Here is a 17,594-nt window from a genome sequence, read left to right as displayed (position 1 = left end):
TTTTTCACCACCGTGTCTTGAGGAAGAAAACAAGGAATGAAAGGTTTTTTTTTGTTTTGTTTTGTTTCCACCCTTATCATCCTGCCTTTGCCCCACAATCCCTACTACTCTCATCACTGAGTAAATTGTTGAGGCGAAAATAAAGAGGAATTAGAGAGACAAGAACTGACAAGAATGGCAGAAGAAAAGGAGGAAGAAATTACTATTTAAAAACTTTGTGGTTTATACACACTCAGAAATTAAAAATTGCCAATAGAGGAACCATGGGCATCTATTATTGAAGAACTGCTGAAAGTAGTTCTGAGAAGCAGTAGGATTCTTGTAATAGCTGATAAGAAAAAGCTCATGGACAAAAAGCTCGATGACATAGTTTCTTCTTGATAAGAAACATACACTATTTTCACCTTTATTTTTAAGAGCCTGTCATATTTCTTGCTTTCACAACACCAACGGGATTTGTTTCAGTTGGACTCCAAACTGTTCATCGCTCCTCTTTATAGAGTCTTTGCATTTTGTGTTTCTCTGCTTCGTAATTTCAGCTAGCATTACATGGAATTTTAATGAAAAAAAAATAGATAAAAAGAAGAGTCTTCTTGTGAGAATTTCCTGGGCCAATCAAAAAGGTTTTGGAAGCCTCACTGTATTTTACTAGTTACAGTCTTGTGAGATAATATGTAATATATATTGTGTAATATATATGTAAGATATATATACACACACACACACACACATATTCATACATATATATATATATATATATATATATATATATTTTTTTTTTTTTTTTTTTTTTTTTTTTTTTTTTTTTCTTTTTCCCTGCCCCTAGTTCCTGGCACAAAATTCCTAAAACTCTCGTGATTACCTAAGTGATAAGCACACTAGGAACATCTTTTGTTCTAATATTTGGCCTTTCCCCTAGTTCCTGACACTGTTCCTAAATCCCTCAGAATTTCCAGGGTGATAGGAATGTCTTCTGTTCTAATGAGGTGACTCCAGGTGGCTCCTGGATAGAGCTGCTCTCCAGAAAGTCCAAGCCATGATTAGAAGTAGAATTTTCAGCCCCACTTCCCATTCTCCAGAGAGGGGTGAGGGGCTGGAAATGGAGTTAGTGGTTGATCATGCCTCTATACAAATCCCTGAAGCACAGGGTTCAGACAGTGTCGGGGCGAACATGTGGAGGTGCTGGGAGAGTAGTGTGCCCAGAGAAGGCATGGAAGCTGCACATATCTTGCCTTACACATCTCCTCTATTTGGATGTTCGTCTACATCCTTCCTCATATCCTTTTATAATAAACTGGTCAACAGGAAGTTAACTGTTTTCCTGAGCCCTGTAAGAGGCTCTAGTAAATTAACCAAGCCTGAAAAGTAGATTGTGAGAAACTTCGATTTATAGCCTATCAGTCAGAAGTAATTGGCATCTGAATAAGGGGAAGCAATCTTGTGGGACTGAGCCCTTAACTGTGGGATATGTGTTGGAATTGAGTTAAACTGTAGGACCCCCAGCTGGGGTAGCAGAATTGCACAGTATGGGAAAAACCTGCACACACCTAGCGTCAGAAATGTTAAGTGTGGTAATAGTGTGAGAATAAAGGAAAGCCACACAGAAGGAGGACTGAGTTTTTCTTTCTAATTCTTGACCCTACTGAATGTATCAAATGAATACAATTCAATTGATACATTTTAATTGCCTGAATAACTTCTCAAAAGTGGTTACAATGAACCTGTTGAAGTAATAGCTATCTAAATTGAATCTACAGCTTCAATCTTGATACAATGTCAATGGAACTAATATTTTGAAGTACATTTCGTTTTACAAAATTTATTACTGAAGTTCTTTGTTATGAACACGAGATCTTTTTTTAAATTTTAGAATCATCTAGAATAAAAACCAGGCTCCAATTAAGGACAGGGCAATACTTAAAACTTGTTCAACAAGATACAATATTTTTAAAGGAAGATGGTACTCAGATTTCTATAGGAACTAATGAATAATCAGGGACAAGCTCAAAACTCTAGTTTGAACTGGAGTTATACTGGAACTTCTACGAGAACCTGTTGCTTCAGAGTCATTGACCATTAGTGCAATGCAAATTCAATAAAGAGAATACCATTTAAATTTCGAGTCAAATTTCCACAAGGCTTTTGTAATCACATCACCCTTAATGCTCTTGAAGGGATTCTTGCACTCATTACATTGTGTTCACATGTAACAATCATAATTTTTAGAAGTTGTATTATTAAAATTATAAAGAGAGATTTGTTTAAAGATACGTTCCTGAGTAAAATTTCTTGTTATGTGTCCAAAGTGGCATCAAATTTAATATGACGGCCCAGCAGGGTAGGGGACAGCTGTGCTGGGAGACCTGGGAAGATGGGCATCTTGCTGAGTCCTAATCTGCAGCCCTTTTGGGGAGAGTGGTCAGGAGCACTGGGGAAGGAAGGGGGACTGTGGTTATGACAGCACTTCCCTTGCACACACCAGACTTGCCAGCCTCTGCTCATTGCTCTGTTCATTCCCTCTCAAATCTTGAGGTGCATGAGGAAAGAGATTATTATGTTTCAGGAACATAGTACTGCATCAGCCTCCGCAAAATTAACACAATTACTATGTTGATTTCCAGATGTTAGCTTAATGCCAGCCTATTAAAACTTCTAAAGATGAAGATTAAAACAAACAAACATTCTGAATAAACACCCAAATAAAGATATGTCAGCAAAGTTAGCAATAATCTGAGGCAATGGCAAAAATCTCCAGATCGAGCCTTTTAGAAATGGATTCTCTCCATCACTGACTGAGAGACACAGAATTTCCTCAGACCCTCTTCAGTCCTCTTTCCAAAGAGCCTCAAGATTCCTTGCTGCTCCTAGTGTCAGCCTCTTTGAGTTGTACCGCCCCCTCCCCACCCACGGCACTGTGACCATATCCTCTTGACTTCACTGCTATGCCTCACTAGACCTTGCATCCAGGGCTGGTTTCTTATTCCGAGATTTGAAATTCAAGGAGAAACCCTCCTTTTGTTCAAAAGTATCTCTCTTTCCTCTTCTTGCCTTCCCTAGACCTTGCCTGGTGAAAGCAGGGTGGTCCAAGAAGGCACACAGCCCTGACATTCAGTGGACCTTGGACCTCTACACTTCCTAGTCCCATAGCCTGGAGCAGGTTCCCAAGGCTGATGAAACCTCTGTATTCTCACTTAGAAAATTTTTTATAATAATACTTATTTCCTTTGATTGAAGGACTAAAAGAGAGAATTCACATACATGGTGCTAGGTACATTATAAAGGCTCAATAGGAGGTATTATTATTAACTTTAAGTCTTTTGCTACATTAAGTTTTCTAAGATTTTTCTGTCTCTATCTGTGACTGTGAAATTATTCTGTTTCTTAGAATGGCTTGATTTTACTTTTGTCCTGATGCAGGTTTTTTTTTTTTTTTTTAATTTCTGGACTCCTAGAAAGTGAGATTGACAAGAACTCAAAGACTAGTTACAACTCACCTTCTCATAGTCTGGAATGTTTGGTTCTAAAATACTCTAGAGAAGATAAACTTACCACTTTCCTGTGAATTTTCTTTTCTTTTTGGTAATACTAAAGTATTGCAAAATTGCTTTACATTTAATCTTATTATTCTTATTTGTACTCCTTGTACTGGGCTAATTAAAACAAACACTGATAACACATACTTTTGAGAACTAAATGAAATTATCTTTTCCAATACTTTAAATATATCCAAAGTTATACTACAATTCAGTCCCAACTTGTTCATTTTTATTTTCCCTCTAAGAGGAAATCTAGTACTGGACAAATCATTATAATTAAGAAATATTATTCTGGACAGAAATCCAAATAAAAAATGTAAAAACTAAACACTGATACACAGTTCTTATAGAAGTTTCAAAAAAAGCATGACCAGTACAATTAATGTATACAGCTATTCATGTATCCTTATTTATTACTAAGGTCTATAATTGTCTTCAAACATGTTTATGATTATTTTTCAAGCATAGTTTACAGTCAACAGTTACTTTGGGGGGAAATTGTTGGCTATTTCTGGGTCATAGATAAGAGTGTACACACAAGTCCAGTGGTATAACCATAAGGCTCTGAGGTATACTCTGCAGAGATACACTCCAAGGATTTCAACTGCAATTGCCCCCTAAAAAGTTTTTCTTGCATTGACTCTTAGAGGACTTGCTTTATTGCCTTAGCTATTTTAAGTTCAGACAGACCATCTCACCTGGCCATTTGTGGTAGTTTTCTTTATTTTCTCCTTTGCTATTACTAGAGTTGTTTGTATTTACGATTTTTATCTTTCCTGTGACACTTTCTCGAAGAACATATATTTGTCTTTAATTCCCTTGAATTTCTCAGGGCTAGCTTCACTTAAGACAGCTGCATAGGCCTACTCCAGGTTCCAGGGAAGCATTCTGTTTAGATTCAGAGGGGTACAAGGAATGTGAACAGGAATTCAAATAGTGAGCAATTGTCCAGTTCTGCCTAGACATGCATTTCCTACTTCCTACTGAATTCACACAACTTAAGCTTCTTTCTGATTTATTCATTCATTTTGCTTACTGGATGACTGCAACACAGAAAAGTGAGATTTGGGGTTTTGAATAGTCTTATGATGCTGTGAATGAAAAAGTTATCCGGCCTTGGCTCATCACTCTTCCTGATATTTACAAAAGAGAAACCAAACTATATTCCAGGTGTATTTGCATGCTTACCTTGTCTGACAGCGAGTGTGGTGGTATAGACCAAGAAGAGAAGGATGTAATTGAGGAAACTCTGGAAGACTGGTGTATTGGCATGGAAATCTTCTGACAGGTACTTGCTGGTCAAGCCAATTCCACAAATAAGGAGGGAAAGCACTTGGCCCAGAGCCACGGAGATTAACATCTCCCTGGGAAATGAAGAGAAACACAGTAAAGATCAGCAGGAAGTTTGTTAAAACAGTTAACAGTTAGAATGTGTTGAGCACTTGTGCTGTTCATTGGGCTAAGTGCAATAAATAGTCTTACTTTGAATCCATCACAGAAATCCTATGAGGAAGGTGCAATTGTTATTGAGGTTTTACAGGGGAAGAAACCAAAGCTTAGAGAGGGGAAGAATTTGTCTGCAGTTACATAACTCAGAAGTGGTAAAACTGGGATTTGAGATGAAATCTCTCCAAGTGATCCTGGCTTCTAGCCACAGCACTCTGGGGACTGTGGGGGAAAGTTAACACCATCCTGATGCCCACTATAATATTAACTAACTCTTCAGAACTCTGGGCGAAAACCTGAATGCTGACCAAGAGGGACTGTATTCCAACCTTATCCTCAGGTTCCTATACCAATAAAGGAGACTGTTTTCTTTATGGACAGAAATTTTGGATCAAGGAATAGTTAAGTGAAAGGGTTGTACAAACACTTGAAAAATCCAGAAAGACCATCTCCACTCTATTACCAGATTTGGAATCTCTGTTTGATCGAGGAGGCATTAGTAAGCACTGGATTCACTCTCCTTTGCTTAAGTTATAATGGCTTACATATCAAAACTGCCATTCATGAAGGAAATTTACTGACTAAGGTAGTCACCTGAAATGAAACATGTCAACATCTGTAAACATTTTCTGTGGTTTCATCATAGGCACGGCCCCTAGAGGCCACTGCAGTGGGGACTGGAGGCAAGAGCCAAGGGCTTCATTTTGCATGGGAATTATGGTCACTTATACATGCATGCTCGGACGCAGGAAGAGCCCCTGGAAACATAAAGCAGGCTTCTGCCCTGCCCAAAAGAATCATCTGACTTTCCTGGCTTATTTATAGAAACAGCTATATAAAATAAGCAAGGAATAGCATTTCTTTTTTTTCTTTTTGTTTCCAGTCAGGAATAGCATTTCTAAACAACAACAAAAAGCATTAGGCAGAGATTTGCAGTGTTACATATTTCCTACTCCATAAAAGATGTGAATCCATCTTTCTGGAATGGGCACAGAGTCCTGGGCAGACACCTTGGTGATATACTACTTAAAAAAAAAAAAAGAAGTATCCATCACATTTTGTTCACTCCTGAATTCAATCTTTATAAAGGAGTCAAAGAGATATTTTTAAACATGTAAGTTTAAAATGTCAGTCTGCAGCTTAGAATCCTACAACAATGCAGTGATGTGTAAGGCCTGTGGTAGACCATATACAAAGATGGCTGCCAACATTTCCTCCCACCCTTCTACACATATACTGCTCCTCCCAAAGGGAGGTGGAGTCCATTTCTCCTTTTCTGGAAGCTGAGCTGGTCTTGTGACTTGCTTTGACCAATAGAATGTAGAAGAAGGGATATCATGTGACTTCTGGGCCTAAGCTTTAAGAAGCTTGGCAGCTTCCATTTTTTTGCCCTGTTAGGATTCAGCTTCCATGTAAAAAAAAAACCTGAGTTAGACTAATAAATATTGAAAACCCATGTGAAAAGAAAGAGACCCGGCCAGCCACTGGTGTCTTAGCTGAAATGCCAGACATGTGAGTAAGGAGCTTAGATCCTCTCGCCCCCGTGGAACTGTGCCAGCCTGTGGCACATGGAACAGAGATGAAACATCGCCAGAGATTGCTGCCTAATTGGAGAACTGTGAGAAATAATCAATGGCTGTTGTTTTAGGGCATGAGGTTTGCAGTGGTTTGTTAGGCAGAAACAGATCACTGAAACAAAGCCCTAAATGTCCTCCCTCCACTCCTAAAGCACCCCTGGAGCTTTACCTCCTCTTCTCCCATCGTGTTCCCCCACTGGAACTATTCCCCCAGAGCTCCAGCCCTGCACAGTGCCATGCGCTTCAACAAGGAGTCATGGTCTTCGCTGCCTGCGTGCCTTTGCACATATTATTTCCACAATGTTCCTCCTGCCTTTGTCAGTCTGACTCCCACTCATCTTTCACGATCCAGCTTGCTTTTATGTCACCCTCTGTGAGAAGTCTTCCCTGCCCTCTCTTCCCTGGGATGCATCTCCTTCACTTCTACATCAGTGTATTATACTTACTGCTTTATACACCTCCTGTGTCCCCCTCCCCACCATCACCACCCAGACTATGAAACTTATACTATGCTCTTCCTGGTATCTATAGCTGAGAAATACCATTCAGAGGAAGCAGAAAATGGAGACACTCAAAGACAGTGCAGACGTAGAACTAGTTAACATGGCACGGTTTGTTGAAATGAAAGGGTGATATATATATTTTTATCACGCAGAGATAAAGAGAAGTACCAGAATTAACTGAAAGGTTTTTAAACTGGCCTAAGAGAAGTATTAGATAACAAAAATCACTAACAAAAATCACAATAAGGACAAAGAACAAACTGATGGTTGCCAGGTGGGAGGAGGGTTGGGGGACTGTGTGAAAAAAGGGAAGAGATTAAGAAGTATAAACTGGCAGCTACAAAACAGTCACAGGGATGTATGTACAGCACAGGGAATATGGTCAATAACAGTGTAGTAACTATGTGTGGTGTTAGGTGGGTACTAGACTTACCAGACGGATCACTTAGTTATATAAACGTCTAACCACTATGCTGTACACATGAAACTGATATGATATTGAATGTCAACTGCAGCTGAAAAATAAAAATAATGTTTGAAAAGTCCTGATAAGGAGCTGGTTTTAGTAGGAAAATAAATTAAATTTGATAAACTTGATATATTAAATTTGAGCTGCCAGATGAACTTCCGAATGATCCTGCAGTATTACAATCATGGAATCAGAGTTGGATAGGGAGGTCAACCAGGAGATAAATATGGGACGTTATACACATAAGAGTGATAGCTAAACTACTGTTAATTGATACCACCAAGGAGGGGAGAATAGGAGAGAGAACAAGAGGGCCTACGGAAAATTCTTGGGGAATCTCCAGACTGGGGCTACAGGAGAAAGAAGAGGCGCATCATTGGGGTCGGAAATGGTTAAAAAGCCACTTTCCTGGAAGACCAGGAAAGTTCTTGGTGTTAAGGAAGCCAAGCAAACAGAGACTTTCGTGGAGGGAATAGTTGTTGTATTAAATGTTGCTTACAGGGTAGAGAGAATGAGGACAGATGGGAGATGATTTGCAGTCGTGGCCAGCCTTTGAAAGATCAGTTTTTATTGAGTGAAGAATATCAGAGCGATACCGGTGTCATGGAAATTAAGGGAACACAGAATTTCATGGAGGGGATAGTTAGTGGAGAATACGTGTCAGAGAGTCAGAGAAACAAAGGTGTCGACTTTGAAGAAATTTGCAGAATTCAAAGAATTATTTGAAGAAGTTTGATCTAATCACCACATAACAATAATAACAATGCTAGTTAAAATAATGATTTAAAATTAATTTACATGGGATTCATGACTATCCTCTCATGGGTCACTCTTGATTATTTGCATAATAACTCACATCCTTAAGTAGAAGAGAAATGGGGAGAGTTACAGCTAATATACCAGAGAGTTGTCCCTGATGCTGAGTTGTGTATGGAGTGTATCTTCGTGGGAAAAAAAAGATTGAAAACTACTGCTGTAACCTCGAAATTGGTATAGCACCGTAATTTACAACCATAGTATCTGAAACTTTGGCAATATTCTGTGCTTTTCCTGAACAAAATCAAACCACAATAAAAGACAGATTACTTACATAAGAAAATTAAATTTTTGTCCTTCTGATACATATGTGCCATAAACAGCCTTCCTACATGCCAGGCACTACATATGCAAAGATAACTAAGATAGTCTTTGTCACTGGGGAGCTACTAAACCAAGATTTTGGAGCTGAGTTCCCAAATACCTTACTAAAAAAATGGAGGCAGGTAAGGTGAAACAATACTAATTCACATTTAATAAGTTTCTACTATGTGCCAAGTCCTGAGTTTAGACTTATATATATACTATCTTATTTAATCCTCACAGTAACTTTATAAGGCAGATATTATTATTGTTCCATTTTATAGATAAACAGACTGATGCTTAAGTTAAGCAACTGGCCCAAAGTCACAGAGCTAGCAAGGGGAAGAGATGGAAACTAGATCAGATGAGTCCACATTTCAACTTCTCAATTACTACGCTATACCACCATTGTGCTGTCAAAAAATACTCTTTGCCCTCAGAAAGGGCACAGAGCACAGTGCTAGGAACCTAAGTCGCTGGACTTCAGAAACATTCTGGGGAAGGTGAAGACAAAAAAAGCCAGCCAGGCTGACTGATGAAAACTCTTCCACCAAGTCATCTGTGATGTGTGTCTTTCAACAAAAAGGCAAAACAAGCCTATTCTTGTTTCTTCAGCCAAACAAAACAGCAAATCTGCTGTATTCAATTTCTGCTTTTAATTAGAGGCCATGTCATTCAGCTGCTGCTGGTATGATTTGATAGAAGATGTAAATTGTGGTTTTATCTGTCATGCTAACAAACATGATTTGTAAAACAGGAAGGAATGGAAAGGCCCTTTTATCAGATTCGCTCGTGAGCCTGGATACTACTGTAGCTTTTGTTGCAGTCTGCACACCGGAGCTAAGTTACTGGAGTTACCAAAGTAAAATAAATGAGTAAATGAATAAAAATATAAATAAACCTAGATATTGACACTCTTCTTATTCCTCCTCCCTACCGCATTTACTATCTTCCTTTCATCAAATTCTCTTTTGTTCTCTTTTATCGCAGGACAATTCTTTTGGTGCTTTGCTTCCAGAATGTTCCCTCTACCACTCTCTTTGTTTTAGGGTCTTTTCAGTTTATTTACTGTTGCCTTATTCCTCATACATTTTCTCCCCATACGTAACCACCAAATAGATCTGTGGACCCTTCACCTAACTCCTCATAGTGTTAAAGCACCACCTTCCGCAGAAAGCCTCCCTTGGTCACTCCCTGGTCCCCAAGGCTGAGTGAAGTGTCCTCATCTGCTCACTCCTGTTTCTCCTTGCACTCCCCATACGGTGCAACTCATAAGCTCCTGAGAAGAAGGAAATGGATTCTATTCATTTCTATGTTTCTGGTACCTTGAGGACTGTTGGGTGGAAAGGAAATAGATTCTTGATAAATACAGAATGAATGAATGAAAAAATTTACAAATGAACAAATATGTATAAATGAAGAGTGAAGTCTTAAAAGATTTGAAAAATGGTTGTTCATTCATCCTATCTTGAAAAACTACTAGCCCTAAAAGACAAAAACAACCTCATTTTTACTGTATTCCATCTGCTAGTTAGACACTGAGATTAATAAGCTATTTTCTGATGCATTTCTGAACAAGCCTGGTAAGGTGCTATCTTGCAAAAATGATGCTAAATATGGTGCAGGGTGAAATTCTGCACAATGAGCTGTTGGTTATTCATGTAGTATACAGAAAAACACACCAGATGCATTCTAACATAGGATACATAGTCCCCATAATTTTAGCAGCAGAAATGGAGAGGAGACTATGGTACATATTTTCATCTTTGTTTATGCATTTAAAAGGACACTCAATCCACTTTAAATTCAGAAGGACTAGACAATGAAAAATGCATGACTGTCAGGAAAAATAGTACTGCAGGAAGCTGAGTACCTGTTCTAATAGAGCCTGTATTCATAAAGACTGATGTAACCATTACCATAAGCACTTGATTCTGTTAAATCAATAGACTTTAGAATCTTGTGAAGAAACATGTGTCATACAAATTAGATATTCATAATAACAAAATTTCAAGTAAAACACATGTTGAATCTTTTCTTCCCTTAGTTATAAGTATGTGTTTCTTTAAAAAGGTATGAAAATCTTCAAGTTACATAATCACATTGCTTTGTAATTCTTTAGTATGAGAATGAAGCAATTATGTCATCATCGTGAATTAGAGCATGTCAACCTCTCTGTGGAGACATCTTCACTCTGATAACTGTACTCTCGCAAGTCATGTCAGATCTGAGTCAGCATATGAATTCAGTATGTGTACATAAAGAACATAAGTGTACGGCCTTGACTACAAACAATACTGCTGGAACGTGGGAAAAACATCTGTTCTGCTACATTCTCTCACAAGACTGCTGATTTCAGGAGTTAGGACATCAGCTTCTTGAAGCTCTTTGCTGAACGGTTTTATCACATTCAGTATTAATCAGACTTGTATGTAAAAAGATTATTAGGCAAGAAGCAAATACACATCTCCAGAGGTTTAACATTAATTGGAGCTGCTTTGTCTCAGATTCTGTGTGGAATTTAATCTGTTCATTGGTTCTGTGGTATCAGTTTTGTTGTTGTTGTTGTTTAGAGGAAACCAAAGAGGCCATGAAGAAGCTCCCCTAAACAATATTTCACTGAGTCTGTGACGTACTAAGTGTAGGAGACATTTGAAACTTGTGTGAGAAGATGAGTCACAAATGCTCATGCACGCTATATGATGTGTGTCTACAGAAGTGTCACAGAAGAGTGAAAAGGCACTAAGTAGGGAGTGGGAAGCCCCTGGCTCTGGAGGTCCACAAATTAAACTCCAGAGTCTCGGGCATCTCCCACTTTGGCTTGGATTCCCTCATGTAAACTATGGATATTATAAGGACATTATTTTACTTCATGTAAAGTAAGGATGTTGGTGGGTGTGCAAGAAACCTCTTATGCTCCCTTTCAAATCCTCTTGGTCTCATCTGTTTCCAAGGTCTCTGGTCACTTAACTCTAGCTTCAGTGGCGGCTGCTATGAGCAGCTCTGCACACACTATACCAACACTGTGTGGGCACATCCAGCGGCCTTGGGCCTCACGCCCTTATTGTGCACCTGTATCTTCTACTGGGGATTCCATGTTGTTGCCGGTGCCTGGTTGGTGCCTGCTTGGTGCCCACTCACTGGCAACCATGAAGTGCAGAGGAATTATTGTACTTGACCACTAGGAAACTAAAGTACACAGATACTTTAGGCAAACTGTCCCGAGAATCAGTCACTTCTGCAGGCTCTCTGAAGATGGTCCTGCCTCATGAAAGGCTCTGCTGAGTACTTTGTGCCCTTGTATTGTCTCTCCCTCCTTCCCTTCCTCACTCCTGCTCCCTGGATTCCAATCCTTAGTAAAGCAGCAGCAAAAGGCTCTGCTTTCTGGGAAATGCAGGCTAGGATAATGAGCTTTACATTTCTGCCTACTCCATAATTCTCACTTACTTTTAGGAGATGCTGGTGTGTAATTATCAACTGAAACTGGTATCTTCAACTTTAAAGTCTATTCATTGTGCAAAAGAAAGAAACTAAACCAAAATTAATGCAAAATGGATCAAGCACCTAAATATAAGACCTGAGACAATAAATTGCATAGAAGAAAACATAGGTACAAACTTATGGACCTTGGTCTTAGAGAAGATTTTATGAATTTGACCTCAAAGTCAAGGGAAGTGAAAGCAAAAATAAATGAATGGGACTATATCAAACTAAAAAGCTTCTGCACAGCAAAAGAAACCATGAACAAGACAAAGAGGCAACCAACCGAATGGGTGAAGATATTTGCAAACAACACCTCCAATAAGGGGCTAATATACAAAATATATAAATCATACAACTCAACAACAAGGAGACAAACAATCCAATTAAAAAATGGGCAGAGGACCTGAACAGACACTTCTCTCAAGAAAACATACAAACGACCAACAGACATGAGAAAAGATGCTCAACTTCACTAGCTATTAGGAAAATTCAAATCAAAACCACAATGAGATACCACCTCACACCTGATAGAATGGCTATTATCAACATGACAAGTGTGGATGAGGCCGTAGAGAAAAAGGAACCCTTATACACTGCTGGTTGGAATGTAAATTGGTACATTCACTATGGAAAACAGTATGGAAGTGCCTCAAAAAATTAAAAATAGAATTACCATAATACAACTCAGCAATCCCTCTTCTGAGTATCTACCCAAAAAGTCTAAAAACATTTATCCATAAAGATATATGTGCCCCTATGTTCATGATGGCATTATTCATGGTGGCCAAGACAATAGAAACAACCGAAATGTCCTTCACTAGATGACTGGATAAAGAAGATGTGAATATATGTATATATGAAATGGAATATTACTTAGCCATAAGAAAAGATGAAATACTGCCATTTACAACAACATGGATGAATCCAGAGATTATAATGCTAAGGGAATTAAGTCAGACAGAAAAAGTCAAGAACCATATGATTTCACTCATATGTGGCATATAAAACTGAAAGCAACAAATGAACAAAACCAACAAACAAGCAAAAACTCATAGACACAGACAACAGTTTGTTGCTACCAGAGGGTAAAGGGGGAGGGAGGAGGTAGAAGATGGTAAATGGGGTCAAATATATGGTGACAGATTTGACTTTGGGTGATGAACACATAATGCAATATACAGATGACATATTATAGAATTGTACACTCGAAACCTATGTGATTTTATTAACCAATGTCACCCCAATAAATTTAATTAAAAAATAAATAAAAAATAAATTTTAAAAGTTAAAATTTTTTATCCAGGTAGCAGAAGAGAAAAAATAAAGTATATTCCTTTTGTGTTTTTGATTATTAAACTCTTTAGTAGCTGAGTTACCAGCAATGTTTAATCATTATGTGCATACTCTGTGGGTTCTGGAATTAGCCCGAGAAATAGATCAGTCAGTAGCATTTGCCAAGGCCTGCTGGGTGCAGGTTATGAGAAAGGAATGTTCGCAACCTGCCTCCAAGAGCTTCGTGGGACATGGGAAATAAATAAGTCAAACTATCTGAATAGAGAACACAAAAATACCTATGTACTCAAGTAAGTCTGTATAAAACTGCTAAAAGTAATTGGGATAATTTCTGTCTTTAAAATTGTGTGAAGCCAATCAGGAAAGGTTTCATGGAGAAAACAGTTTTGAATCTTGTTTTGTTTTATACAATAGAAGAGATGTAACTTGGTACAAAGATGTCATTCCAGGAAAGAGAATTCTGTGCTGTCTCGGAAGCAGAGACTGACACAAGGAATCACTGGTCTGGCCAGTGAGGATCATAACAGCAGAGATGGGTGAAGAGAAGAAGCAGAAGAACCTAAAGCATAGTAGCATTTTAATTCAGTAGGAATCATTCTTTAGAATATCTGAGCAAGGAAAGTGAAGTAAACCCCTACTATATAATATCTCCAAATTTCTCTACTCCCTCCATTAGTTAGAACCAAATCCTGCTTTTGTCTTGGGGGAAAAGTTTCAATGAAAGACAAGATTAAAGAATCAGATACATCTCTGTAAGTATGGCACCCTGAAACTCCACTAGCTTCACAATACATCCACCTCTAGCTGAGGCATGCCAGATACACCTACACTTTCATCCCAACTTGCATACCTGCAGTCTTCTAATTCTTGCTCCTTCCAATCTTCAGCATGGCTTTCTATGCATCTTTCAACATTATTTGTCAACAGAAAACTGTGTTTCAGTCTGTCACCTTGCTTTTCTTGTGTAATACAGCCATCTTTACAGTGACAGGAAGAAGAGGACTTTGATCATTCATTAATAAGTAAGAAATGTCAATTGAGGCTAATTACACTATTATTAGTCCATTTCATGGAATTTTTTAAAGTAATGAGTTGTATGACTTCAAACATAACCTCTTCTCCTCCACATTGCAGATGTTATCTTTATGTTATGATTGCTTAGTTTCTTAATTGTTTGCTAACATTGTGTCAGGTAATATCTTAAGGCACACTGTACATTTAGGGCAAAGTCCATCTTTAATAAAAATGGAAGTCAGTTCATAGTTAAAGTTGTTTGATTGACAATTACAAATTTTACTTAATGTTTTTGTTACATATGATTAGATGTCATTGCATGTTTTATTTTGCAATGTGGCTGATGAAGACAGGTCAGATTAACAATAAGAGAAGTTTCAATTGAGACAATTTTTTGTTATTTATTTATGGTACATTTTGGTATTATTTTTGACTCTCAGCTTTTGTGTAGGAATTTTTAAGCCAACAATCCTCTTTGTGAAGCTTAGTTATTGAGATGATGTAATTGCTAAATCTTTTAATCAGACCCACAAAGACTAGATGAAGTCAGGAAGCTATCATGCACCCCCTCTGATAGCACAACATCCACTCCTCTGTCAGTGAATCTCAGGTAACTTAAAGGCATCAACTATCTAGAGAAGCCAGTCACAAAAGACCACATGTTGCAGGATTCCATTTATATGACATGTCCAGAATTACTCAAATCTATAGACACAAGAAGTACACAGCTGGTTGTTTAGAACTAGGGGAGTTGATTCCTAAAAGGTATAGGGTTTCTTTTTGAAGTGATATAATGTTCTAAAATTGACTGTGGTGTTATTTGCATATATCTGTATAGTATTTAATACTAATATACTAAAAACCATTGAATTGTACTTTAAATAGATGAATTGTATGGTATGTGAGTTATATCACAATAAAGCTGTTATTAAAAAGAAAGAGAAAGAAGGAAGAGAGGAAGGAATAAAATAGAAAAGGAAAAAGATAAAGAAAAGAAAAATAAAATTACACAGTGGTTAAAAAATAAAGTTTCAGTTATCTGATCTACAGATTGAGTGATTGCACCAGGGTCAACTATACATTAAAAATTAGTCAAGCTTAATTACTTTCTTATTGCTCCTACATAAATATATGTGTGTATATATATATATATATATATATATATATATATATATATCTTTTCACATATAAAATAATGAGATTTTCTTCCCGGATGCTGTGAGATCATCTTGTATTCTCCTTTGAAATGTGTTATCCCACTTTGGAAACAACTAATTTAAAAGATAAGTTTTTAATTATTAGCTGGGAAGGTAAGACCTTTGTCATCTTCCTTTAGAGAACCAGTACGGTATCATAAAATGAGAACATGTTTTGAAAATGAATTTAGATCTTGATGCTGCCACTAACTAGCTGAGATTCACGTTTTTCATCTATAAAGTGGGGATAATAAAACATATCTTGTAGGGCTGTCATAAAGACCAATGAGATAATTTGTATAATCTGTTTATAACAGTATCTGGCTCATGGTAAATACTCAGAATAATAGCTCTTATTACCTTTTAGTACAGTTTGGAAGTGCCTGTACTCTTATTAAGCACTTAAATCTATCTATATGATTGCATTATGATACATTTAAAAAAAGAAAACTAGAAAAAATATTGCTAACATGGATCCCAGATTATTTCCTCAAGTTCTGACTAATAAATTTAATCCAAAATTTGGAAAATTTAAAGAAGTCCTGCCCTTCAGAAATTGGGGAAGGAAAGCAAAAAAGAAATGAGAAATATTTAGTCTTACCTGACATCACTATTATAAAACTAACAGATCTTAGGTTTTTTCTGTTTTGTTTTGTTATTTTTTTAAAATTTTATTACATATAGCTGACATACAATATTATATTAGTTTCAGGTATACACCATAGTTATTCAATACTTACATACCTAAAGAAGTGATCACCATGATAAGTCCAGCAACCACCTGACAACGTACCACGCTATCACAATATTATTGACTATGTTCCCTGTGCTGTATATTATATCCCCATGACTTACTTGTTTTATACCTGGAAATTTGGACCTCTTATTCCCCTTCACCTTTGTCCCCACTTTTCAAAATTTTTCAGTTATAGTTGACATTCAATATTATTTTATATTAGTTTCAGGTGTACAGCATAGTAACAGATCTTAGTTTTAAATAGGAACTTCTGATTCGAGTTCTCACATTTTTTAACATCTTGGAGAATAGGAAAGAGGTGAGGATATTTTTAGGTTGACTGTGTTGCTGTTTTCTTTCTTCATTTTAAAAATGACTGACATTTTTCATTACAAAGTATTGTTAACTTTGTATTTTGAGTTATGTTAGTGAACCTTGAGGCCAAAAGGCAAACATTTAACTTTAAAATCTATTGAATAAAAACAATGAAAGCATCAAGTGGACTGGTGATTCACTTTCCTCTAAAATAAAGACCCATGTCAAATTCCATTATTTTATTACATATTTGCCCAATTTGTATGTATGAAGTACAGTGTATTTGAAGTAGAGCAAACTGGGAAAATTAGATTCCACTAAGTACTGAACGTCTCCACACACAATTAAAACCTGCTTGAAAAATGTATAATCAACTGAGATCATCAATTATGCCTTTTGCTTAGAAGAAGACCTAGGAAACTTAGGATAAGTAAGTAGGGAAGCCATGCCTAATTTTAGAAGACTAATGTATCTGGCTTTTGCTTTCAAGTCATAAAAGGATTCTCTGAGTGGAGCCCAGCTGACATTTTTCTTCATCACTGTTTGCATCAAAAGATGACTCCAGTTGCCATTACAAGGATCTGACAATGAAGGAGTAATTTTATCTCAGTACTTCTGACAGACTGCTTTTAAAAACAAATCAAAATTCAATTTTTGCAGCATGGGCTAGACTTAAGTTATTCTAGAGGGTAAGGTCTTCTATCAAAATTAAAATGGGATATTTACCATAATTATAATGACTGGGAAGAAATTTGATGTGTTAAATTTTCTACTGTAGGGATGCTTCTAACAACAACAAAAAATCTATTATTGCCACTCTTGCTCCAAGGTTAAAAGAGGAAGAGGCAATTAAAAGGAAAAGAAGTCCTTAAATGAGAAATCCCCCAAAGTTCTCAGAAGCCTTTAA

General features: G+C 37.2%; 1 protein-coding gene across 2 annotated transcripts in view; it reads right to left on the bottom strand.

The window, feature by feature from the left end:
- Positions 1-17,594, bottom strand: part of SLC35F1 (solute carrier family 35 member F1) — a 370,737-nt gene that overhangs the window by 136,375 nt on the left and 216,768 nt on the right. For both annotated transcript variants that reach the window (XM_074333488.1, XM_019740997.2), the window contains exon 2: positions 4,725-4,900. In XM_074333488.1, the coding sequence (XP_074189589.1) occupies positions 4,725-4,896 (172 nt within the window). In that variant the 5' untranslated portion in view covers positions 4,897-4,900. The remainder of the gene's footprint in view (positions 1-4,724; positions 4,901-17,594) is intronic.

Source organism: Rhinolophus sinicus, linkage group LG05, assembly GCF_036562045.2.
Source record: "Rhinolophus sinicus isolate RSC01 linkage group LG05, ASM3656204v1, whole genome shotgun sequence".
Lineage (NCBI taxonomy): Eukaryota > Metazoa > Chordata > Mammalia > Chiroptera > Rhinolophidae > Rhinolophus > Rhinolophus sinicus.
This window is presented reverse-complemented; position numbering and strand designations above follow the sequence as displayed.